The 26471-nt window shown below is 42.5% G+C and overlaps 1 protein-coding gene across 16 annotated transcripts in view; it reads right to left on the reverse strand.

Annotated features, from left to right (window-relative positions):
• The window catches only part of GPATCH2L (G-patch domain containing 2 like), a 38891-nt gene extending 13392 nt beyond the window's left edge, over window positions 1-25499 (reverse strand). Inside the window, exons 1-9 of one of the 16 annotated variants that reach the window (XM_084520567.1) lie at window positions 24976-25026; window positions 24483-24574; window positions 23467-24134; window positions 17633-17697; window positions 14307-14483; window positions 13883-13962; window positions 11720-11787; window positions 10878-10917; window positions 8664-8749 (exon numbers count right to left, since the gene is read on the reverse strand). In XM_084520567.1, coding sequence (XP_084376693.1) covers window positions 8664-8749; window positions 10878-10917; window positions 11720-11787; window positions 13883-13962; window positions 14307-14483; window positions 17633-17697; window positions 23467-24125 — 1175 coding nt within the window. In that variant the 5' untranslated portion in view covers window positions 24126-24134; window positions 24483-24574; window positions 24976-25026. Of the gene's footprint in view, window positions 1-8663; window positions 8750-10770; window positions 10826-10877; window positions 10918-11719; window positions 11788-13882; window positions 13963-14306; window positions 14484-17632; window positions 17698-23466; window positions 24138-24482; window positions 24575-24928; window positions 25040-25487 lie in introns of those variants that run through there. The other 15 variants (XM_084520566.1, XM_084520575.1, XM_084520565.1 and 12 more) reach the window with 15 other exon arrangements.
• Window positions 25500-26471: the final 972 nt, after the last annotated feature.

Consider the following 26471-nt stretch of genomic DNA (forward strand, 5'->3'; position numbering starts at 1 on the left):
CCTATCATTACTTCTGTACAAGTCTAAAAAACGTCTGCAAGGTTGCATTGAAGAAATTACAAGACATTTATTCCCTTATTCAGAAACTAGCTTAAACTTATTTAAAACTGTAGTCATCTTACGAAGTACGTATAGTCCAAGTGTCCATGAATACTATTTCCACTATGACTGTAAGTTTATATAGTTAGAAATGCAAAACTGTTTCACGAATTTTCAAAATCATGATTTCCTTATAGAAAGTGCAGTGAAAACAGCTGGATCTGGCTTGCAGTATCATCACCTCGCTGCACCTGTAAGATAGCTGAAAGGCATAATCTGTCCCAGTCATATCAGCTGTTGAGTCTGAAGCCTACCAATGACCACTTTATTAACCCTTTGCCAACTAAGAAGAAACCTGCCTTACTAGGACATGCGTGAACAGAGCCATCCTCCAAGTTCTAGACTTAGGAAGAACTGAGGTTTAATTCAGAAAAGACAGTCTTGGCAGCAGTCCAGAGAACCTTCTCAAATACAATCCATAATGAATACAAATGCATAATTTAGCAGTGATGTTGGATTCAAACCCCTGCTTTGTCTGAGATAACAGAATTTCTTTGGCAAGTTGTTTGGTTGCTCTCTGCATCAGATGTGATGTGACAAATGCAGAACTGCCGTGCAAATAAAAACCAGTAAAGACTGTAAGGTGTTTACATCATGTAAAGATTAGAACCATATACATTTTGACAATTAAGTGATGAAATGCTTCTGTCTTTAAAGCTTATTTTGATTTCTTTTCCTGAACATTTAACATTTATCAAGTGCTGAAAACTTTTACAAATAGCAAGAGGGAAAGATTGCAGCTTCATACCTCCATGCCAAAATTTATTAAAAAAAAAAAAAATTGTAATATATACAATTTCAGAAGCTGAATTCATGCAAATAGGAAGTTTCCTGTTGTAGCTACATAGAACAATGTAGGGAAGCACAAAAAATTCCCTGTGCAAGCCAAAACTATAAATTGTTTGAATACTACTGGGTCTATCTACTTACCTGTAACAAGCATGCAATCACAAAATAAGAAAGAAAACAACAAAATAGCTACTATTCTGTATTCTCAACTACTATTTTGAAGTTCTACATGATTTGTAAACTTAATTTGACATTAAGTAGTTTACTTTTTTTTTTAACCTGTTATATTTTAACCTGTATATATTTTGTTATATTTCACTAAGGGCCAATTTTTCAAATCCTTGATTTCTGGGAGCACATATTAACATAATCAGAACTAAAGGCTTGCAAAAATACCAGCACAACTGGAGACTGCACGTACAAATCCTTTGTTTATACATATAAATGACTAACTTGTAAGTGACCTCATGCATGCTAAAAAAAAATATGCTTTTGTACATGGTTGTGATAGTGGCCAAATAGTATTTTGGCACAGTTTTACAATGTATTCTGAAACATTTAGGCACACATAGCCCAAGGAAAAGATAGTGTCAATCAAGTGGAACATCAGGTTTTTATTTAGCATCACTGTTACAAGATTAGATTACTAACTAGATGACTTTATGATTACATACAACAATCCAAATAATCTTATTATATAATAAAGAAAAGATTCACTTTTAATTTTATGAGCTTACACTACATAAGCTAACTGATCCTTGGCAGATAATCACTACAGACTACAAAGGAAGTATGCACAATCATTTCTAAGTGACTTTATGCAATTTTTCCCGGTTCACAAATGTTACAGCTAAATTTAGAATTAGAGCTCCTGGTTCTCAGATCCGTGCTCAGACCATATCTACCTCTACCTCACAATTGCACAGAACGAAAGAAGAAAAAAAAAGTCTGAGAATCTCAAAATCCCTTCTTGTACTAAAAATAAAGGCAAATTGTACTCCAGCTGGAGACTAGTAGCAAGGATGCTGAATCTATCAGCCCTGCCTCTAACACACAAAGGCTCAGAGGTCATAAATTGCCTCTGTAACGTGTATTTCGTTCAGGTTTATCCCTTATTGATCACCCACACTCCAGTTAGTAAATCAGGAACCTATTGATTACTCACTGGCTCTGACTGCCCTGGTGGTAAAAGTGTCAGTTTCAAGTAGTTGGTGCACTTTACGGGCACCGTAAATCTGCATACAGGGAATCTCCAGGTGGTAGGTACCTTGGGAGAGGGAGAAAGAAGAATGCACACAGGAATGATAGACCTCATTAAGACACGGACAGGAAGGGTACCTGAGGCACATTTTATGAAATATGCTTTCTTTGGTAGCTAATACACCTTTCAATTTCTGTTTACTAACCTAAATACAGGTGCTATATTGGTAAGAGAATAGGTTGGCAAATACCAGTGTAACAGCAGACTCTTAGAAACACCACCACCAAGAAGGTAAGGCAGTGGGCATGCATAGCATACCACCTAACATCGGACAGGCTGAACTATGAATTGTGAAAATCTGTTACAGGCTGCAACGATGAATTAGTTGTTCTGTGAAAGGTAAGTTTAAACAACTCTTCTGTACAGTTCAAAATGACTCAGAAGTAAAACAGAACAAGAACAAGAGGAAAGGATGACTGAAAATACACATTGGTACACTGTCACAAGCCTCTGTGAAGAAGTCAGAGGTACAGAGCTTTGTGGGATGACAGATTTGGGCCTAAACTGAGAAAGCCGAATGGTACTTACTCCATCCTTACTGGCTATTTCTTCTGCTAGGATTCTATAATTTCCTTGGTGTTGCACAAACAACAACATGTAAATAATTGCCTGATAACTTTTGGACAATGGCTGGTGGATCATAAGTAAAAACAAGGTTGCAGTACTCAGTCTCTGTTGGATCCAATAGGTGACCACAGAAAACCTACCTTACAGTCCAGAAAGGACTGAAATTCTACCCTGGAAAGAGAGAAAGTAGAACAGATCTGGAGACACAAAGACGGCTCCAAAGTACAGCCTGGGTACCTGGGTAGCCACAATATATCCAAATCAACACTGTGACCTCTCAATAACAGGAGATAACAAAAAATTACATATGTACAGAAAAAAATGGTTTTCTCTGAAAAAAGTATAGTTTGTTTCTGACAGTGATGTGCTTTTATTTATTTATTTTTTAAAAAAATCATAAGCTAAATCCATATTTCCTGGGTAATTCCTTATCTTTTGATTGTACCATAGCACCCAAGGTATGTGTGATTCTGCATGCAGGTCACACTGGAGAAAAAGCAGGCTTTGCTATGCACAAAGCTGGGATTCGTTGTTGTCTTTAGTGTGTCAAAAGGATTTTGAGCAATGCTTTCTTTTTCTCTTTGACATACTTATTCTATGATGTTTTATTTTTATTTTCTTTAAAGGAACTGTAATTGCATACACCGGAGTCCTATTTCACTCCTACAGTTCAAGCTGACTGCATGTTGGACTATCAGGGTCATTTGAGCTTGCTACTGCTTAACCCTATCATAGATTTAAAAATGGAAAATTGTAGGTTTTAAGCCTGGCAAACAATATAATCTGTGGAAAACAATGTCTGCACAAGCAGACACAAGCTCACAAAGAACCTGACTGAACAGGATCAGGCCTCTCACACCTTAGTCTGTAAAGTGAAGTCTAGATTGTAAAACGATGTCCACTCAAAATTCAGAGTAAAATACAACTCAGTCTCGTAACAGAGGCCTCTGAGAAGATCCTGCACAGCTAACTGTGACAGTCTGTGGCCTTCTTGGAAAGGGGTGGCGTATCAGACACCTGGGGGTATATGCCTCTTGCTGTAATCTCACCATTATTCAGTTTCTCTGCTGACAATCTTTATTCTACCCCGATCCCTGGAAGATGCAGAGCACGTGGATTGCGTAGTGAAAATAAGGTAGCCATTAATCTACTGTCATACAAACAAGGGGTGCTATTATCCTCATGTTAAAAGTAAATGTTCAACAAGGAAACTGCTACCAAAAGAATTCCACACAGCCCAGCTGTTGCAGTTGCGATGCTGAATTCCCAGCAAACATAGGCCAAATGAAAGGTTCTTCCTCTAAGCCCTGAAGTGTTACCTGAGGCTGTTTATGGTGGCTTCACAAAATTACTAGTAAGAGCAGAGTTCCTCCTCCTCTTTGAAACTATAGACCCAGCTGGGCACCAAAGTCTGATCTGCACACAACATTTGTAAATCAATACAAGTTGCTCATCCAGTCTGCATATAAAGCTGCCATACAAGTAGCTCCTGTTACCACATCACAACGCTGATATTTGTCTGCAGCAGTCTCCTCTGCCCTGCAGAGCCTCATGAGACAACTGCTAGAGCACATTTTCAGATTTCAAAATCACTAACAGGTCAGTCCACTTCCTAAATCATATGAATGTCACAGGCCTTCATGCAGCTGCACTCTGTTCCCCAAGTAAGCATTCTAACAAGAGGGAACACATTTTTTTCTAGTTTCCCAAGTAAGTGTTCTGAATAGAGATGATGCGATCCCATACTGTGTTCACTGTTTTCATACTGACTCGTGGTACGTGTGCCAGAAACAGCCCTAATATTTGCCAGGCCTGCTGAGTACATGGATTTCACAGTGGCAACATACTTCATAGAGGAAGAAAGAGATAGTAAGTAAACAAGATTCTGAAGCCAAGGGGAATTTATTTTTCACTCCGGAGAATTAGGATTCACCAAAATGGAAGCATTAGGCCTTAGACAACTGCGTATGACACTAGGTTGATAGCTGCTGTTCACTGCATGCCTGTCAGAAGAATTCAGTTATATCCCCAGCTGGAATATTAGCTAGGCTTTAGAAGCAAAGGAAGACATGAAAGTGTTCTGGCTAAGTGGAAAAAATAGAAATAAAAATTTGAGAGAAAGATGCCTAAAGCAGTCAACAGCAAAGACAGTTTTATATACAGACATTCCAGGAAGATGAAGATGTGTGGATAGGTCACATGAAATGAGCAAGATACTGTACTGGTCAAGTGGGACAGCATGAACTCGGAAACAATCATTCACTCCTTCAGCTATCTCAGGAAAGGCTTGACATTGCAGGCAATTCCTATACCTCCACATGCTTGTGTAAGAGGCAGAAATGGAAAAAAAAAAAAAAAAAAAAAAAAAAGTGATTTACTTAAACATGCATATTTCTATAGCTGGAACTAGAATTAGAGACCTTCAAGCCTTTCCACTCTAAAAGCACCAACAAATCAGGGTTTGGAGCACCTGGCAGCTTACTAGATGATCACCTACCCTTTTAGATTTCTATCCCATGTTCCAGGAAAGATTCAAGTCTTGCTTCTAAACCCAGTTAAGCCTCTAGGTTTATGGTTAATATTAGTTGAGAGGGCATGCAAATGATGTACTCCTCATTTCTTTGAGGATTTAGCTGAACTGTTCAGAGGTCTATCTAACGTAATTCTTCAAATCTTCATCTTGAACTTCTACTTGCCATCTCACTGGGCACTGAGGTCCACTTTTCTTATAAACTCCGGTCAGAGCATTTAAGTTTTTCACCCATAACCCTGTTTCCAAGGCTAGACACACCATAAATGACATTAGGGACAATTTATCATCTTCTACCTTCCTCTCTTGTTCTACCTGTTATTAAAACTTAAATTGAAGGGAACATTGGCTGTAGGCTCTTCTGAAACTCCGATCCAGCCTCAGTGGAATAACATTCCACCAACCCACAACCTGTAACATCTTTCTACTGATAGAGCCATTGGATACCCAGAATCTAATAACATTCTGCTTGAGCCTGTACACAATCCTTTTCAGGAGAGTTAAATACTTAAAGAAGAAAATTCTGTACAGACCACTCCTTTCACCCAGAGAGGGAAACAGGTAGAGGGTAAAGAGGGGAAGGATCACTTGGGCTGTCCACGCAAGTCTCTGCTTGCCTGCTTTTAACAGCCTGCATCGTCAAGCAGAAACCTTAACAGACAAGACATGATTAGCAAACGCTTTGTGCTCTTAAAGGAGAGTAATTATAGGCATGTGAAAAAAGGAAGAGATCCCCGAGGTACTCTTCCTTGCATGCCTCCCGAGAGGCAGCAGGGCCATTAAAAATTCCATGATGAAGAGGAAAAACAGCCTGGGAACAGCCAGGAGGCAATACAGCAAATTAATACACCAGCTGTCCCTTGGGAGGACTGCAAGAAAGCAGGAAACTCTCCTTGCTTCACAAAATAAAATTATACCACTAATGATAACAGTCACCACACACACAAAACTGCTTCTAATGATGGGTGTGAAATTCCCAGTGCTATGCACACACTTTGAATGAAATCTCTTCTCATCACAGACATAAAGCAAGAAAGGTAATCTTGGTAGTGTACAATTCACACAGCCTTTCAAATAAGACTTCCCAAGGAACCTTCCACATAGAACTTCCTCCTTGACACTGAAAAGCCTTTCTTGAACACCCCCATCTGCGCTCAGTATTCTGAGCAACAGATCTGGTTAAATGAAGCACTGGGTTACCAGTGACATGCTGCACTTCCAGATGAACTGCACCAAAATCCACCACAGAGGAAAAGAAAACATTTCCACTGGAGAGGACAGACTCTACCTGGTAGTTATGCTCCATTGGACACATCTGTGATAGCAGAAGCTAAGCAGAGAGGTAGTTTTCCATCAAGCACTGGGCATCAAGTTGAAGAAATATCATCAAGACAGGTTCTTCTTTAATGTATTTCACAGAATTCTCAGGAAATTAGCACCCCCACCCCATTCTGACAAATCTCTGAGCAGAGTTTCTTGAGGACAAGATGCAAGCTGTTAGGACCTTACTAAATCATAAAATACTAGAATTGACTCCATCCGTGAAAAAAAGAGGAAAAATTAACTGGGGCTCAATAGCTGAACAGAGCTTACAGAGATCACCTGAAATTCCTGTAGGAAAACAGACTGCCAATGGACTTAGCTCTTGAAGTACCTAAAGAACTACTATTAAGAGAACATACCTGTGGAGGAATCAATTTCCTTCTGTGCCCTTGGCAGCATTTTTACATAAAGCAGGCACCTCGCACTAAAGAATTCAATCCCTGCCACATTATGGGGCCATATAACATTTTTTATTCTTACCATAGTTGCCCTCCACTCCCCCAACCCCACCAGAGATGTGCACATTTGCCACTATAAGAAGGAACTGCTTTCCTAAATGACAGGCACTTAAAAATGCAGTCACTGCTAGGATGAGACAAGCAACTTCTCTGCCAACATTCAGTAACAATTCATTGGGGATATTGTTTGTCAGGACTGCAGTCACCTGCTCCTTAGAGGAAGGAATCAAGCATATGTCCATTGGTTAACTAGACTATATATGCAGTAAAACCAAGCAAACATGATCTCTCCAGCTTCAGAAATCTCTTGCAACACTCCATAGGTTTGGAAAAGCCCTTCGCTGATCATCATAAAGGCAGAACTTTGCTACGGTCAAATTTGTGGGCAGGAGCTGTCCAGATCTCCTTTCCAGAGGGCAAACACCAAACAGCTGGCCTCACCTGTAATTTCTGCATAGCACAAAGTGAAACACCTGAGGCACAAGAAAGGTTATCCTCACTGCAGATGAAGAAACCAATTAATCTTCTTGCTTCACAGGCACAAAACATCCCCAGAATGGGGCAAAAGCACAGAAAAGAACCAATTTGCTGATGCGCAATCTTCTGGATTCTTTTTATTCTCATCCAGCTGACCGTTTAAGAGTTGATTTCCCTCCCTTCCCCCTACCTCCCCTTCCAGCTTTAGCATGCTGGCTACAGCAGCATGAGGTCATGGTGCGACATCACAAAATTCCCTGCAGTAGCCAGTGGGAGGAGAGGCTTTGCTGGGTGGGTGCCAAGCTTCAGTTTAGACACATACAACCTCAGTACATTTTTCATGCTCTATTTGCTAATTAACAAAGGGGAAAAAAAGCCAGGAAGCTTAAAGTCCAGACAGTTCTTTCAGATTTGATCCTTCGTACGAGCACGTAAGCAGAGCTGTCCCCCAAGCAAGTCTGTCACGTTGTATAGTGAAAGAGCTCAACCTTACCTTTAAATAGTCACCTGCAGCACAAGAACAGGAGTCACCTCCAAGACCAAGACCACCTCCAACACTTGGATTTCATTTAGGCTTAGTCAGCAAAAGGTGCCCAAAGAGCATGTTAACCCCAACCACGCAGACTCAAACGTTAACCCCAACATTTGGCCAGACCAGATCTAAATTGCAATAGAGAAAGATACCAAGCCACTGGAGGTCACCTCAGGTGAGTTCTGAATCTGTTCAGAAGGTCTATTTTAGGCACCCAGGAGACCAAAACGCCTCAGCAAAGCACTCACACTAGTCTGTCAGCACTTTCCCTTTCATCTCATTCTGATTTGAATATTGGGGAACAATACTGTGCCCATTTGCACCTACATAACAGACTCGCAGCAACTCGTTGCACAACGAAAAACAGATCACATTTATTTCTAAAAAGACCATATACTCTGCCTGTCTGTCACACAAAATATTTCAATATGTCCTGAGTGCTTAGAGTACTGAGTCTGCCAGCTAAGCTGCGTTGGTATGTTCCATGCTAAGTTTGAACACAGGCCTCGCAAGGAAAAGTGCATTAACTTCCAGGCCAGTGAGTACTGTTCAGACTGCATAGTGCTCCTGAAGGGAAGTACGGGAGGGAAGTCAGACAACCCCAACAGAGCAGAGCAAGGGAGTTACCTGGCGGTGCAGTGTGCTGGTGAGCATCTTCGGTGGGAAGCATCAGCAAGCACATCCAGAGAGTACAGAGGAGATAATGGATTGAACTGGAAAGTCAAGAGATTTTATTTAAGCAAAGTGTTAAAGGAAATAGTCTCCAGATACAGCTGCTCAGATCTACTCCCTGTAGTTGTTCATACAGTATAAGGAAATCTTTTCAAAATCCCAATGGATGAGCCTAGGTGAGAACTGACTCTCAATTCAGATGAAAAGTTAGCACAGGGTGCAACAGGAAAAACTCATAACCATCTTCTCCCAACAGACAGCCCTACAGGCACACTTTTCTTCCACCTCACATAATTACATATGCTGGTTGACTAAGAGCATACTTGAAGAGCTCTACTGCTGCATACCACAAGCAAAAAGTTCTCCTCCCTGTAGTGAAGCCCCCTGTCCACATTCATATTGCAGCATGAAAAGTCACTGCTACAAACAGTGCAATCACAGAACTTCCCAACAGTGCCAATATTCCCGGTGGCCATACGTGTCACTGAAACAGATCTCTAGAAGGCTCAAGGCCCACCAGGCTCAGTTCACAACGAGCTCCCAATTCATTCCACAGCAAGTGAGCTGCTCCTCCCATTCACAAGCTTCCCTTGCAAACTGCTTAAAACGATTTTCTGAAACCACATGTGGTCAGGCTAATCTTGCATCCTTTGTAAGATATACACTAGACAAACCCTAAAGGCATCAAGCCTGTGCTTCACTGTAGAAAACATAACTCTAATATATTTTTTATGAGACAGGAAAGATATGGAACAAATCTACTCATAAAATGCACATCAAAAGCTTTGTTCGGTTCACGTAGAAGATTTAGAGTGGTCTTCGGTCTGGGGTGCCCACGTTACACTTCCATTCAGGGTCTCCTCTTTGTTTATAATTCACACCACAAGCAAAAAATTCATTCCCATCTGCTCTGCAAGGTGCTTCACCAGTTCCCAGAACACTTGTTCTTGAATTACTAGGGTGACTGGTACATGCATTTCTGGATAGGGATAATCCACAGCTGTAGAAGACCTCTCGTCAGAAATGCTTTATGCTAGTCTAGAACTCAGTACTGGGCCTTTGCCTTCAAACTTTCTGGCAGAGAAGAGGTACTAAGTACAACAAAGCTTCCGTTATTGGTAAGCTCCTCCTTAAATTGGACTATTAGTTTATCATCAGTGAAATAACACCACAGCCGCACAGTAGGGGAGAATCACCAGTAACTCTCTGCAGCTGCTTCAAGTTCAGTTATGAAAAATAAAACTGATTTATATGGGTCATTTGAAAGCTTACAGAGTTATCATTCTTAAAAATATAAAAGTGGTATGTGAAATGCTGCCATTAACAAGAAACGCACAGTTGCACAAAGGCCTAGAAATTACTTTGCACAAAGGCATGGAAATAATTTCTTGCCATGTATGTATTTATAGTCACCTGAAGGGTAAAACAACTTTCAGTCCTAGTGTTCACCAATCAAAAACCAACTTGCAATGGAGCAGAAGGGAGTGTGCAGTACAAGGAACACTGTTACAACATGACCGCTCAATTGGAAGTTGTTTTTTTCTTTGCTTGCTGCTATCAGGAACCCGTGCTCTTACACTGTAAGTAAAAAAGCCTCCTACCACTGAAGCTATGCAAGATTTACATACAGAGAATACAAAACAGTATGAGTACCTACACAAGAACTTCAGTCAGTTAAAAGAGTGCCTATTTCTCTTGCTAATCACCTCTTACTTTTTCCTGTTACAGTTGTTTATTCAATTAGTCAGGTGACTTTTTTTTTTTTTTTTTTTACCCATTCTCTGTTGAAGAGACTATCAGGAAAAACAAAGCATTCAAAAAGAGAAAAATGTTCCAATTATTATAGAATTTTATGAGGCCAAAGTTCCTCCTGCCAAGAGTTACTTTCCCTCCCACTCATTATTGGAGAGGTAGGCATATGCTAACCTGAAACAGGGAGATAAACAAAAGGAGTTTGTGAGCTATTCAGTTCAAACAGACAATATAATGCTAGTGACATGAGTTGCATTCAAAGCCCAGAAGACATGAGTTACTAAAACAAGAAGGGACAAGGCTACCTTACCTCACGTGCAAATGCCACAGTGTGAGGGAAATCAGAAGCCAGCACTTTGTTCTTTCTAGAGAGAATGAAACCAAGAAAATAAAAAAAGTAGAGCACAGTCAGCTTACCTGGTTGCGATCTCTCTTCCCCATGGATGGTAACCAAAAACTGGAAGGAGGCAGTCGAAAGGACAGGTGGGAGCAACGCCAAGGAAGGAAGGAACACAGGGAAAAATGAGGGTTGAGGATAAGGACAGAAGGGCAAGAGAAGGACAAAGATGGAGGAAGAAAGAGAAAGATTAAACATCAATAAGACTCATTAAAAACAAGAAATTTCAAACCCAGGGAAGAGAACTGGATACCAGCAGGTGGTGAATCAGGCTGGACCCACTGCACTACACTCAGGAGGAGCCACCTTTACTGCTTTTACCTAGCTGTAGCCCAACAAGAACAACATTAGAGAGATGCCAAGGAATAGGCACCATGTCTATTTCCATTGGTGGCTACAATTTTAAAACACAAACTGGGGAAGGAGACAGAGAACACCAAAGAAAGAATGCAATTTCACTACTGCCTTGTCAGCATCATTTCTACAGTCAGGGTGTGTAACAATAGCGTGAGTCCACGAAGAAGCTTTTTAAATAACTAACATACAGGGCTCAATCTTCTCACACTGTGCAGGAGATACGCAGTTATTACAATGGCACAGTGTAAGAGAGGGGGAAAGAAAAAGCTGACTGGATCCAAAAGGACATTTGAGCAGTGTCAACATACTAGGGCAGCCTAGTAACTAAAGAGTCAGCAATTGCAAATAAGAAAACAGAGAAGCTGTCAGCAGAGGACTGTCTCCCATTCAGCAGGTGACTGCATTCTTAAGTTACCCCAAAGCTCTTCATTCACAAAAGGGAAGAGGACCCCGTAGTTCTTCCTCCCCTCCCAGAGCTCTACCCAACAGCTGTTAAGGGCCTTACTCTTTCTGGCGCGGATCACTAACAATATGACCTAGCCTCTCGGTGCCCACAGTGCTCATGGAGGTCTCCTGAAACACAAAGACAGGTAAAATGTTGCAGACTCATGCAATGAGCAGACCTAAGTTTGCTACTGCCCATAAGAATAGATCTTGCTCCCCCAGCCCACTCTCAGCTAAATTTACTCACCCTCTCCTTTTAGAATCTCAACCTAGTTGATTTAGTTAATTATAATGGCAGAAGACCATTTGGTTTTTATGTTGTTGCCATTGTTATTTATTTATTTTACTGTTTTAGCTACTACATTTGCTTGCACAGGGGTGCACAAAGGACTGAACCAGCATGAAGTATGCGGCATAAAGATGCAGTGAAGAACAGGGAAAATGGCTGAGGTATGCTTGTTTCCAGTTTGCTGGTGTCAGCTGAGCCAGGCACAGGCTGAGAGGTCAGGACATCACACTACCCCACCCTACTAACAGAAATCTTCCTCACAAAACTGCATCCAGCCTCTTCAACCAAAGGGGAAAGGGACTCACAAAGAACAGGTGAATGAAACAAGGAGGAAGCATAAAGTTTGCCCTTCCTGAAAACAGCAATTTAGCATGAGGACATCTAGCATCTATAAAGAAAAAAGTATATCCAATGAGAAAGGACTTGCTCTGGGAGCATGTTTTTCCCTGTGATTCACTGCCCTGTGTATGGCTTGAGGCTGGTGTACACATACACACACAGCCTGAAGCACCAGCTGTTCATATCTGCATAGCAGCTCCCTCCAGGAAAGAAAAATACTTTGTGGTAAGGGTGTGAAGATGAGGGTAAAAGGTTTTCTCAGTTAAGAATGTTCACGGTTTCACTCCAGGTTACATAAGCAAAACACAATCAAAGTTTAGGGGGAGTAGTAACAGCAGGGGTAAAAGATGGGCTATTTGTTATAGCAGGAAAATTATTAACTGAAAGTGCCGTAATGTTTAAATTTACGGTTTATTACTGTGTAAATTACAAGCCGTACTTTTGGTAATTAGCAGCTCGCTGGCGGGGAGCTCTGAATGAAACTCATTATTTATGATTACAATTTAGAGAGAGATGGGGAAGGGGGAGCAGTGACCTCCGCTGCAAATGACAAAGATCCCTTTAAGGTGATGAAGATGAATTAAACAAGTAAATATTATCCTTCTCATTTGGATCATTAGAGGTGCTGCCAACAGGCCCAGCCACTTGCAGGTGGCCTGAGGAACCCTACCCAAAGCCAGGCTCTTGCCTGCTGAGGATTCATATTTTAAACACTTGTTACAACTAAGCAAGGTGAGTGGAAGGAAGAAGGGACAAACAAGGATCTTCAGGTATGACAACAGCTTCTGAAGAAGAAATCCCACTCGCCTAGAATCCAAGCCCCTCTAACACACCTTAGAGTTAACAAACTCTCTAAAGCCAGCCAATTCAGAACATAAGCAGCTGTCTTCAAGATCACGTCCCAGTAAAACGTAACATAGCAGACTCTCAGAAACATCTTTTATAGTACACAACTGCACTCCACACTCCAACATCCAGACCAAGCATCCAGACCATCTGCCAAGTATTGTTTATTCCTTTAAGAACAGGATTAGCATTTTTGCCCTATGCTTATAAAAAATGGTTAATGACCATAAAAAAAAAAAGGTCAATGGCTTTGGGTAACATTACTGTATATACCCTTTCACTCTATCTCATCACTAAAATTGGAACAGCTAAGACCACCTGCTTCTGCAGTCATTTATATCAGTTTTCTTCCCAACCTAAAATTTTACCTTCCTTCAGCTTTTGGTTACCTCTCTGCCCTTGTACTCCTAAATTACAGGCATGTAAAAGTCTCATGCTATCATTATTTTCCCCTACTTACTGTCTAAATCTTCTTGATATTTATTTTCTTTGTCATTCATCTTCAGACCTCCTATCATACTGATCTTAGCACTAGTCAACCGTCTCTGCCACTCCAAGCCTGTCTCAAAATCCACTTGGTTGCTCAATCAACTTTCAGCAGTGAAAACATTTAACCGAATCAAAGACTGTATGAAAAAACTGCACAGGGCTCCCTTTCTGCAGGAAAGGATTCAAGTGCAGTCTTAGAATAGCACTTCAGCAATAATCAGCATTGGAAATACAAATGAATTATCTTGCAAAAGGGAATACCTTGCCAACAAGCCTCCTTCGACCTTTTCGGAGACAACGGGCAGCAGCTCCTGGAAGGCGATTCAGGCGAGCATGAAAGCCTGAAAATCAAACACAGGAGAACTGAAAATTCTTCCTGGTAAAACAGCCACGAAAAATTGTTGATTCAGTGGTCAAAATAGTATTTCTGTCTCTGTTTCTCAATCCACATGAAGTAAATATGCAATTTTATTCACAAATCAAAAACCCCATTTAAAAAAAAAAAACAGCTGATAAGAGGAATAATGAGTATTTTTGTCTTCTACAGTACTAGTGCAGCTATTTTTAGCTAGATTATTACAAACAGATCACTAATATCAGTTTATGTTGCAGCACCTGTGAATAAAATCTACTCATCATCAACATCAAAAATTCACAATCACACGTCATTCCTTGTGGAGCTCACCTCTCTGAGCTGGTCGCGAGGGCAAAAGAAACGTGGAATCTGAGAGCTTTTCCAGTCCTGAGTCAATCCGCTCCACTTCAGATCGGTGGTCAGCTCCCCACTTGGGAAGGAGGTTGGGGACAGTGAATCCTGGGACACATTCTCCTTCATAAAACCAATCACTCTGCTCATCATCTCCTAAAGAAACAGGATGGAATTACCAACGAGAAACGCCAATGTGCCCTGTGACTGTCCCACAAAGTACTACAGGTAGGCATTTTTGGATGTGGAATAACAGCTGAAGTCTCATTAGGAATTCCTTCCTGAAGAACCTTATATTTGTATTCTGTTTCAATCACCTGCAGTAACTATGGAGCCTCACTAAATGCTTTAAATTATACAACTCAGTCTACAAAATTTCCCTATAGAACAAAGCCTTCTTTATAGACCTGCCTAGGGCAGCTTTAGCACTCTGTTGCGGCTGCATCTCATCAACCTTAGTTCAGTGCTGTGTGATGTCTAATGCACAACTCTTCCTCTGAAGTAATTACTGTGACAGAAGTAGAGGCCAATCATTTGGCACACACGTTCTAGGCCACCACAGGAAAGATTTCACAACAGGACACCAGGCTCACAGAGTAGGCAAAAGGAACATACTCACTGATGATGCAGATCCCTAGTCTCCTAATACAGCAGCAAACAGGAAAAAAATAAGGCTTTGAAATGGTCGCTCTGAGTGTAAATATTAACCATACAGTGAGTCTCACTCAATCAAAATTCCTTAAAATCTGTCAGAACTACAACCTCCCTGCAAAACTAGAGCAGCAGCAGCAACAGAAGTCATTACCAAAATGACTCCATAAAGCAGGGACACTGTAATTAATAGTTGCAGTCTAATACTGACCTGCATCGGACACCATTCAGGGTAAACCTGCCTGGCCGGAAATCCCCTGGGGGCAGTAGCACGTGAGAAGTGTAAGAAAAAGCAGGAAGACAGCAGAGAGACACTTAGCCCTTCAGTATCCCATCTAAGAAACAGTCCTGTGCAATTGCAAGGTACTTTACCTTGCCTGAAAACATTACTAACACACCTGACTTCGGGAAAACTCTCATTTTCCTATCATTAAGACACGAGGATTCCCAGTTATAATCCTCTCTCTCTTTACCAAGTCACATTATCCCTGACTGAACTCCATTATGCCTACCCACACACCTTGCCAGCCAGAAAAAGCAGAAAAAAACTCATCCAAGTATGAATCATCTCACACATAACAGAAGAAGCTGCACCCAAAACCAATCAGCAACAGCAAAGACAGCCAGAACACTTCAACCTAAAGCTCTCACACTGCTTATTTCTGTGATGTCAGTTGATCGAGAATGCTTATGACAAACATATTTTGAAATATAGACATACCCCTACCCACCTTACATTAAACAAAAGGTTAGTAATGTTGTCTAGGTCTTCTAAGCGATCATAACTCATGCAAAAATATCCCTTACACTTTTGGCTCTGCGAGCATAGAGCAATGTCATACCTCAAATCACTACTTCCACATGACAAACATTAACAACCAGGATCATGTACTAATACCTCTGCAACATTTGCCTTGAGCGATTCCTGTGCATTTTACAAAAACTTTCAATCAAATTACACAGTAGGATCATCCTCCACTCACTGCAATTTCAGCTACCAGTGCATTTCAAAGACAACTCATTTAATTAGCCACAGCAAATATGTATTACACAACATAACCTCAAAAGGAGGGGGAAAAAAGCTCTATTCAACTTAAGTACATTGCTATTTCAACTTATTCAGTTTGGGATTGACTAGAAAACTATCTTTGGTATGATCTATGACAAAAAAAGTATCTTTTGTGTTCTCTCCACTTCACTGAAGCAAAGACCTGTTATTTACTTCTTTATGACCAGAAATTATCAAAAAAGGAGGGAAAAAGATGTTCCTTATTTAACCTGAAAATGCAACAACATGTGATTTTCTAAGATCTCATCAGCCCTTTTTAACGTAAGCTAAAACATCTTCTGCCTACAAAATTGTCACAGTATAAACTGTTTAAACAAGCAGAGGTGACCACAAACCTCTAACAGGTGTGTATGCATGCACACATGTATACGTGCACATCATCTACAGCAATCTTGTCTTGAGTGATGAGGTAAAAATTCAACTCTTCAGTCACCACACTGCTTCAGCACCTGGTATGCTAGTGCTCACTAATTTCAGCTCCCCAAGAAGAGTTATCAGCAAAAACAGGGGATGGGAGATTTGGCCTTCCTGTTGATTTTGAAGTAAGGGAGGCTGGAAAAATTGTTTCCAGAGCAATGCTGATCTCTGAAATTCATACTCTTAGGGAAAGTACTCCAGCCATCTATGGTCACAACAGATCAGCCCTACAGTCTAACACATCATCGTAAAAAACTGTACGTATGTTTGCTAACACCATACTGCCTCACACAGACACCTGGGCTGGTAACAAGTTAGTGGGAGCAATATTTCCCACTGAGTTACTGGTTCTACTTCCTTTAGCACTCACATATTCCCAGAAGAGATCTCATCCAAATCTTAGCTTTTGAAATGTGACAGAGTGCACACCTGCATGAGCTACATGGCTTTACAGGTCTCTAGGGTCATATCCCACCTGCTCCAAGTGTAATAGTCCCGAGTGCCTATGTGCCTACTGCAACTGTTTTTGCACTTACTTCCACCACATCCCCCAGAAACTGAGCACTAAGCTGTCACTGATAAAATCAGCATACAGTCCACACTCAAAACCCCTAAGAAATCATTTCTGCAGTAGACATTGAAGATATTAGGCTCAATTAAGGCACACAAGAGCAAGGGAAGAACAGGTATTTACAGAAATAAAATCTATCACACATTACTGGTTTTCTTAGCAGTTCCTTAGGTGACTTGTCATACTAACTGATTTTTTGGAGCTTTCTTTTCCTGCCCATAGAGATAAAAATAACAACAGATTCAGGCTGTGGTATGTAAACAACATCTAAAACACCTACAGCGATAGATCATTAACTTTGCTATCTCACTAGGGAAAGCTCTTAAACTTTTCTTCTGTTTCCAGGCCTTGCCAGAATAGTTGTTCCTTATAGATACTAAATGTTATAGATCTGATATACAAGAGTGTACTGTTACCAAAAATCACACCTTTCTAGCCCTCTCAGATCATTTTCTTAACTTCTAGTACCTCTCAGCCACTAGCCTTTCTCCTGTACTTCCCTCTCTGTCTGTCTTCAAACTTAGATCCTTCTTTGTATTTATAAGTTAATAGAAATTCTCCAGTAACACTTGAGGAAAATCACAGGACAGTTGTTACCTTGGCGGCCCTCATCATTGGTAAACAGGCCAGTATCACTGCTGCTGCATACACTGCTGGTTTCACTGCAACAAAAACAAACAAACAAAAAACACTAAAAAAAAATGTTGTCATTCCAGCAGAAAAAAAGCAAAAAGCATTTTCTTACATTTTACTAGCTTCTCTGAGACCAAAATGCTATACATATTTCACAGAAATTAGTTACCATTGCATTTCAGATACATGACTGGCTCTAGCATGGGATATAATAACTTCCTGTTAAATCCTAGCAATGCTGCATCACTTGGAAAAGAGTAGAATCCTGTATCTAGTCTAGTTCTAACATATCAAAAAGTAATTAATACAATGGCATTTGCCTCGGGTACTAGAGTTAATAACCTAACTCTGACATTGTCTGGAATACTCACTAGGAAATGAAGTGCCGTTAACTGTCCTTGGGTCACTTAAAAGCTATTGAAAATATCTAAAGTTTTGTATTTCAGACTTCTTTTTTTTTTCTCAAATGTGTTACAGAGCTACATAAAGCCCCCTTCAATCTACAGCAACTTTTATTTTCTTTAGAGGGAAGAGCAATGGGTACATTTGTAACTCCTCAGCTAAATACCTTAGCACAGCAGGACTTGCTACTGCTCAACGCCGCACGCTTTGCATTTGCTGAAGCGGTTACAGGAGACTTAATTCCTGAACCAATGAATTAAACTAGAAATTAATGTGTAGAAAGCCGTTAATTGACTGTAAAACTAGATGAATATTTGCAGCAGAAGTACATGCTCAGGTCAGTCCCAAGCATCTGATGGCTTTAATGCTGATATTAAATCAATCCTCAGACACTTCGAGCAATACTTCCCCTGATTTAGCTGAGGGATATAAGAACAAGCGGAGCTATTTTCTGCCCACCCCTTTATCACTAAGGCCTTATAGGAGATGTGAACACCAGATGTAAGTCAGCATCCCAATCAATCCCCAGTCGGGGAGTGTTAGAAAGCATCCCTTGACCCCTCCAGGGGGATTGGGTCATACTAGACACCAACTCCTTTAGTTCTCAAAGCAGAAGGATGGGTTATCACACAAAGTGTAATCCCAAAGAACTGCAGGAACATAATAAACCTATTCTTCAGTATATTGTTGCTCTTGGAAAATACACTCTGAAGTGTAACCAAATAAACTCATCGTGTGGGGGTTATCTATAAGCTTTGCATCTTCATCATTGCATAAAGGCCATTTAAACTGCAAGGATGAACGGCCTGTATGTTATTCCCACATTTCAGTATGTAAGTTGATATCAAATTCCAAATCAATTCATTACAAAGTTCGGCCATCCACTCGCCCTCCCACATAAACACAATAGCAATTAAGGCCAAGGACCGATAACCATGAGTCATTTGTTTCACTCCTAGCTCTCCTACCAACTCACTGTAAGACCCTGGGCAAATCTCTTAGTGTGTCTGCTTTCCCTTTTGAAAGCCTGGATTAATAGTCCTCACAAGCAGCAGATGCAAGGATTGAGTGACTGCTTCGTAAGGGTTTTAGCATCTTCAGAGGAAGGGTGCCTGAGAAAGGAAAAAGCATTAAGTCAAGATTCCAGATCACATTAACAGTACTTTAAGCATCCTGTTGTACTGAGAGCTGTTTAGTTCCTTACAGATAAATATTACTGCCAGTGCCTTACTTGAATGAATTTTTGTGGCTCTCACTCACCCTCTTTACCACTCATTTTACACTTCAGGGCTAAACACAAACTAGACTCCTCCACAAGCCTTTCTGCAGGTCCAGTAAGCGCTGATTAATGACCTCCACTTGCAAAGGAGGCTACTTACCTTAACCATGAAATAATGAATCCTATTGATCCAACAACCTACTGCTATAGAGTGTTATTGATCACCCAATCTTTGGTTAAAATGGTCCTCATTTAGCAATTTCACTGTCACAAACACCTGGAGCAAAGCATGCTTATAATTAAATAGTTTGGGGGAGTTAAAGTGAGAGGTGATGGACAGAGATCTCAGGTTTCCCCCATTTATTCTTTCTCCTGAGCTATTGTTTGTGTCAGGAGAGATATTGATTTTCTATAAAAATAAGAAAACAAGAGGCACCGAGGGGCTGCAGAAGGTCAGGCTGGGCTGGAGAAGGAGGGGATGCTGAACACTCTGTCTTTGTCACTTGCCTTCCGAGAGAGGAATTTTTTCTTTACTGAGAGACTGGCCCCCAATTCATCAGCATAGCCAGGCTCTCGAGTGCCACTGCAGGCTGTCATCAAAACAGCTCCCTTCCAGCAGCGCTGGTTACACTCCCGGGCCAGAATACATCAGCATCAGCCAGCAAAGTCACAGCACTGGTGGGTCAGTGCAATGCAGTTTGAAAAAGTCAAGTTACAGCACGTGATAGTAGATTAGCCAAACCAAACATCTCTCACCAGTGAGCACATCACTCAAAATGATTTGTCGGACAGCTCTTGTACCATGGTTTGTTCTGCCCTCAAGCTAAACCCAGACCATTCTGAGAGTACTCAGCTTAGATCAACAAGAACTTCAGCACTCAATATATAATTTCCCTTTGCTTTATTATGGCTGCAGGGAATCTCGGAGCATTAGAAGAGACAGGAGGTTACTTCTAACAGTCTTAGCAGTTAATTGTCACCCTTGTACAAATATACAGATGACTATTTAAACTAACATCGCTTGCTTCCGCTGTTGTTTCCACAATTATTTACAAATTAGGCTTTGAGTCATGTCATTACCCAACTTAGAAACATCACTTTCCCTCATCATGTTCCTGCACATCTTTCTTTCTCTCAGTTTACATTCACCTCTTGCCATGTTTGGCAATTTCAAGTATTTCATTCTATGCACAGTTTGAATCACAATGATGCAGCACATCTTCTTCCATAAAAAGATGAGGTGAAGCCCTACAAGCAAACTGTAAGCACTACCTCCCCATTAAGGATACATTTCTGAAGCCTTCTTAATGAATGGGAATCTATCTATTGAATACAGTAGGCTTTTGATCTGACTTGGGATAAGGAGCTTTGTAGAAAGCAGAGAAAATGCTGGTATGTTAGCATTTAAAGAGATTCTTCTCTACATAACAAAGAAAAGCAAGTGTCATTGGAGTGGAGGAAAAAGAATGTGAAAGAAACCATCAATTCTGAATGTACAATTTAGTTTGTGTAAAAACACATTAGTTTGGTAACACACCCCATCACTGGGGGTCTCTTTTCCCAGGTGAAAAGCAAAGGACACGAGGGAGGTGGTGGAGTCACCATCCCTGGAGGTATTTAAGAGATGTGTGGATGTGGTGCTTAGGGACATGGTTTAGCAGTGGACTTGCAGCATTAGGTGGTTGGACATGATGATCTTGAAGGTTTATCCAACCAAAATGATTCCATGAACAGCAGCGGAACCAATACAGCATCAAAATGCTCCATAAATTGCTCGATCATGATGGGTTGTTTCCAAGTACTGTGAGCTTTATCAGCCACTTTCCCTTCCCTCAGCTGGCGCTGACACCCACACGATCCTCTCTCCTAGGCATCCCATTTTCTTCTCCTTTCCTCAGGCTATGCCCTTGTTACACATCTCTGCAAAGTACTCCTCTCATGGTACCAGGAAAAGCAGCTAGAGCAGAGTAAGAGCAGGGCGAGCACAGCCAGTTTTGCTCTGCTAGCAGCAAAGAGCTATATTTGGAGCGGCAGAGACCAAAGCCTGATCCTCCACTGCTGCGAGGGATAGTTAGTCTGCAGCAAAGAGAGTTGCGTGTGTTTCTCTCCAACTTTGACCCTCCCTAGTGAGTCACCGCACAGATCACACATGTGGTGTTGGAGACATCAAATATTCTGAGAAATATTTGATTTCTCAGAAAGAGAATCCCAAGGATTTGGCAGCAGATGGTAAGTGTCATTTGATGCAGACACTTGCACAATAATTAGTTTGAGAGCAAGGGACAACTGAGACAGAACAAAGCAATATCCTCAGCATGGTCCTTAAGTAACAGTCCAGACAAAGCTGTTTGCTTACTCTTCTAAAGTCTGGCACAAATAAAGGCTGGATGAAAGCCTGCTGGTTTAAGTTCAAGTTTGACATGATGGAACAGGCTCTGACTGGTAGAAAAACCTCAAGGAACCCTGTCCATCACTGCCACATCAGGTAAGACTATCTTTCAGTCCATCACCAGTGACATGCAACATTCAGGGGCTACTCGGTGTGTTTCCTTTCCTGGACTACCAGCAACAGCACTGAAAAGACTGAAGTGCTTTTAACAACACATAACAAAAAGGCATCCACTAGTCTCTTGAAAAGGCCCACTCTGTATTCACTTTTTAACCTAAAGAGAGCCACTTTTCAAGAAAAAAAAAGACCTTTTGACTTTTTTTTTGCTACTTCCATCCTCTAACAGTCACATACAAACCAAAAAAGCAATAGTGGTTCCCAGGATCAGGACAGTGAGGATGTATCACAGCCTGTGCTTCTCAGAGTCTCTCAGAAAATACCTTTGAGGAGTTTGCAGCTATTACCCACAAAGCCCTCGATAACCAAGTGCCACTTGTCCACTCTGACAAACTGCAGCAGCTAGACAGCCAGAACACTTAAATGAACCCGAACATATGAACAATTACACTGGAGCAAACAATTATACTTGTCAAATTCACTGCCCTCTCTCTGACAGTGCCTATTACAGTGGATGCCTGAGGAAAGAATGTAAGACCATAACGCCAATTGACTATTTCCTTGGTATGTTCCCATAGCTTCCAGCAGTTTCAGGGCTTCCTGAGCATGATCTTCTATCTGGACTATAACGCTTAACAGCCCCTGATAAATCCATCCTCCACATCCCCCATTTGGATACATTAAAGTTTCTCCAAAGTGTCCCACAGCAGAATTCCAAAAATTGTGTGTATGAAAAGTAATACACTTTTTTATTGTATGTCTCCTGCTTCTCACACAATGACAGTCTCTACTCCCTTTTTGTACGCTATTCATTAAGAAATCTCCTCCATTTGACTCTCAGCAATTGTTTCTTTTCTAACCTGAAAAGTCTCTTTGTACAGAAGCAGCTTTACAACTCTAAATATTCTAAAAATTAAACTCAAGGGAAAACTTCTCAAGAGCAACGCACGAACAAACTCAGACCACAATATTTACATTTCTTATTTTCATCTCTTTACATTTCTTATTTCATCAAAAGTTCTTCAAAACTGGACACAGAGATATGCCAGACTCCACTGCTTGTGCAGACCTGTCCTGTAAGTATACAGAAGTTGGGTGAAACTGAATTAATCTTCTCACTACTTTCTCCCAAAGCTAGCCTTTCAGGACCTGATTCCAGATCCACTTAGAGATGCAGAACTGCAGGCAAGATGTTTTGACTGAGGTCCATACAGTACCTGCACAGAGGGCTAGCGGTCATGATGGGAGATCTGACCTGCTCTCTGTTATTACTTATGGTAAATTCTGAAAACAAGACAGTTTAAATCAATTGGACAACCCAAGTGCCAGCAGGGGATTTAGCTGCCAATTCTCAAGCCACGAGCATGCTACTTTGTAGCAGCAGAGCCACAGACTTTTCAGAGGGCTGATTGTATCATATAAGCCAGAAACATAATAACTTTGCCAACTTTTCAAAGTGTTTGTCTACAAAGTGTTTGTCAACACTAACAGGAAAGGCTGCTGGAAGAAAATCTACAGTTTAAAAGTAGCTGAGGGATTTCCCCTCTTCAAAAATAGAACAGCATTGAATAATTTTGATAAGAACTTCTCAAAGCAAAGCACGGGATTTACAAGCAGCTGCAAGTGAGGCAGCCAGCTAGCTCTAACACAGGGAAGAAACCAAGATCTCACCATTCAGACATATTTTCATCTGAGCCCTGCTTCTGCTCATCAGCTTCGCACTCCATCCGCTCCTTCCTTCCCCCTTTGCTGAGGAAGGGCCTGTTCTCTCCCGTTTCACAAAGGCCACGACTAGATGACGTCCAAGGCGCGTTTTCCTTCCAGCGTGAAAGACGCTGTTTCTTAGCTGACTTGAACCTGCAGCCCCTCTCGTAGTTCCACTCTGACACCCTGAGCTTTTGCTGCAGACTGGCAGCCACCTCCGATGTCACGCGTTTGACTTTCCGACGGCGCCTGAGAGGTCGACAAGGCGCGTTCTCTGTAAAGGAGTCTGACTCATGCCACGAGTGTTGCTTGCTCCTCAGGGTGGCACTGAGAGCTGGATGTCGTTTGACCACTGCTGTGTCATCAGAGTCACTGAAATTGGCTGTCAGCACCTCCCGGCAATCCTTCACAGCTTCATCCAAGCTTGACTCTGAGGCCTCGCTGTAGCAGCAGGCATGCTCTGCCTGATGCGTGAAGTCTGAGCGTCGCTTGCGACCCCGTCTCTTGCGAAGCTGACGTCGCTGCTGCCGTGGGCTTAGGGCCATCTCTTCCCATAGCTCATCCAGCTTGTTTTGTTCTGAAGTCTGCTCTAAGGCTGAAGCCAAGTCATGCACCAGTTCATCCATTGGCAACGCCTACTAAAAATGACAGCAAACAATTAGCACCAGACATAAATATCACTACTAACATGTTGCTAAACTACAGTATACTATAGCCTTTGTAACATTCACTGAGTTACACACTTACTTTGAGCTGCCTGGCAGAAACAATGCAGCACAACTGCTGTTTCTTGGGCTAATGTTCACTCCTTCCTCCCTTTTGCAAGAGTTAAAACCTGCTTCTAACCATGGTGGTAGGGACGTCACTACTGTGGCAGCTGGGTCAAGTGCTCTGAAAAGGCCTTACGGCTGCATCTTTTGCTTTGAAGGCATGTGCTCTATTACACATCTTAAGGGCGACAGAGCCTGCAACTAGCTCCCTACCTGCTGTGATTGTGCTGGCTACTATAAGCCACAGGGATCAGCCCGCACGGCAAGCAGACGGAAGTCTTCCCAAAAGTAGACAGGCAGTAAAGCTGGGAGCAAAACAAGAAGTAAAACAGGCAGCTGGCAACTCAGCACCAGCACGAGCCACACGGGACCCTGTGCTCCTTGCGACAGCGTGCGCAACACCAAGCCCTGCTTGCCACAGGCGGGCTTCCCACCCCTCCTCCGGGCTGTCAGCGCCCCAAACCCCTACCCCCCCCAGCCACCTCCCCCTCCGTGCCACGCCGAGGCGGGATTCCCCTCCCCAAACCCACGGCTTCACACCCAGCCACCGGGCCCCGTCCCACAGCAGCCCCGGCTACCTCAGGCCGCCCCACAACGCCCCCCAGCCCCCGGGCAGCCCCCGGGCAGCCCCCGGGCAGCCCCCGGCCCCTGCCGCGCACCGAGGCCCGACCCTGGGAGCCCACCGAGGCCCCCCGGCCCCGCTCACCGGCCCGCGGCCGCTCCGCCCGCCCCTCGCAACGGCGCTTCCGGCCTCCCCGGGCCGCTTCCTCCCCGCCCGCCCCGCCGAGGGGCGGGCCTGGAGCCGGGGGTTGGCCCGGGACGGGGCCGCGGCGCCTCCCGGAACGCCCCTCGGGGCCGCGGGGGGGAGCCCTGAGGGAGCGCCGCGGGATGGCGGCGGCCTCCCAGGGGCGTCCCCTCAGCAGTGGTCCCGTTTCTGCCGAGCTGTGCCCCCCCCGAGCCGCTTCCAGGCGCTGTGGGGATGGGGTGGGCGCGAGGTGCCTCGACGTGGCACTGCCACCACGCCACCAAGGCTTACTGTCACCCCAAAACACAACTTGTCCCACATGGAGACCTCCCCCCTCGTGTCTTTACATTCACAGAATCACAGAATTTATAGGTTGGAAGAGACCTCAAGATCATCGAGTCCAACCTCTGACCTAACACTAACAGTCCCCACTAAACCATATCCCTAATTCCACCCCAGTGACCGCTGAACACCTTCAGGCACAGTGTATGAGGCCCTTCCTGAAGCTCAGCACCCAGATCTCTGATCTTCACACATCCCTTGATTCACTGCGTGTACCTTATCAGGCGCCGCAGGTCGGGTTATGAAGTTCTTATTTATGGAAATATCAGCCACCGGCTTATCTGACCTCTGGCCTGCTTGCGAATGAAAGTAACGTCTGCCCTATAGAAGGCCCGGTGTTCCTGATCGATTTTCTGAAGATTTGTGCTTTGGTAGGGCCTGTTGTCGGAGTCCCAGTCCGTGTCTCTACAGATCATTAGCTGCTAATAGAAGCTGTATGTTCGCAGCCCTTGTCATGCACTCACTCTTGCGCTGCTTGATTTTTATTTTTATTTTTTAATTGCAAGATGTAGGTAACCAGTAAACTAGGTACCCAAACTCCTCTGTTTCATTCCAGTGCTGACACACCAATTTTATATATCTGGGTGAAACTTTGTTATTTCTCACGTTAAACCTCTCTGTGTAATTCCCCTGTCCTTCTTAAGCATATTCTTAAAATCTCTCCCATTTTATAGGTCACCAGCAGCCATCAGGAAAGCCAAGTGTGACCCCACACTCACATTTTACTTAGCTTTCCCTTTTGTTTCCCATCTTTCTGTTTATTTAATCCACGTGGCAGCATTCATATTCAAGCCAATATTGGTTCATTTTTCAAGTAACATTTTACGAGGCAGTATATTAAAGGCTTTGCTGAAGTCCAGATATATTACGTACATGGCATTCTCTTCATCTGCTAATTTTGTAAATTAAATCAGAGAAAGTAATCAGCTTTGTCTGACATGATTTGTTCTCTATAAATCTACACCGCTGCTTATTGCACGTAGATCTATTATCCTTTGTATTTTTGCATTTTTTTTCTGCTTCTATCCTGTCTGCGGCCAGGAACAGAAGTTATTCTGAAACGGCGATAATTGCCAAGATCGCGACTTCACCCTGCTCCCCCCTAAAAGACTGGT

This window comes from Aythya ferina (genome assembly GCF_964211825.1).
Source record: "Aythya ferina genome assembly, chromosome: 5".
In the NCBI taxonomy this organism is placed as follows: Eukaryota; Metazoa; Chordata; class Aves; order Anseriformes; family Anatidae; genus Aythya; species Aythya ferina.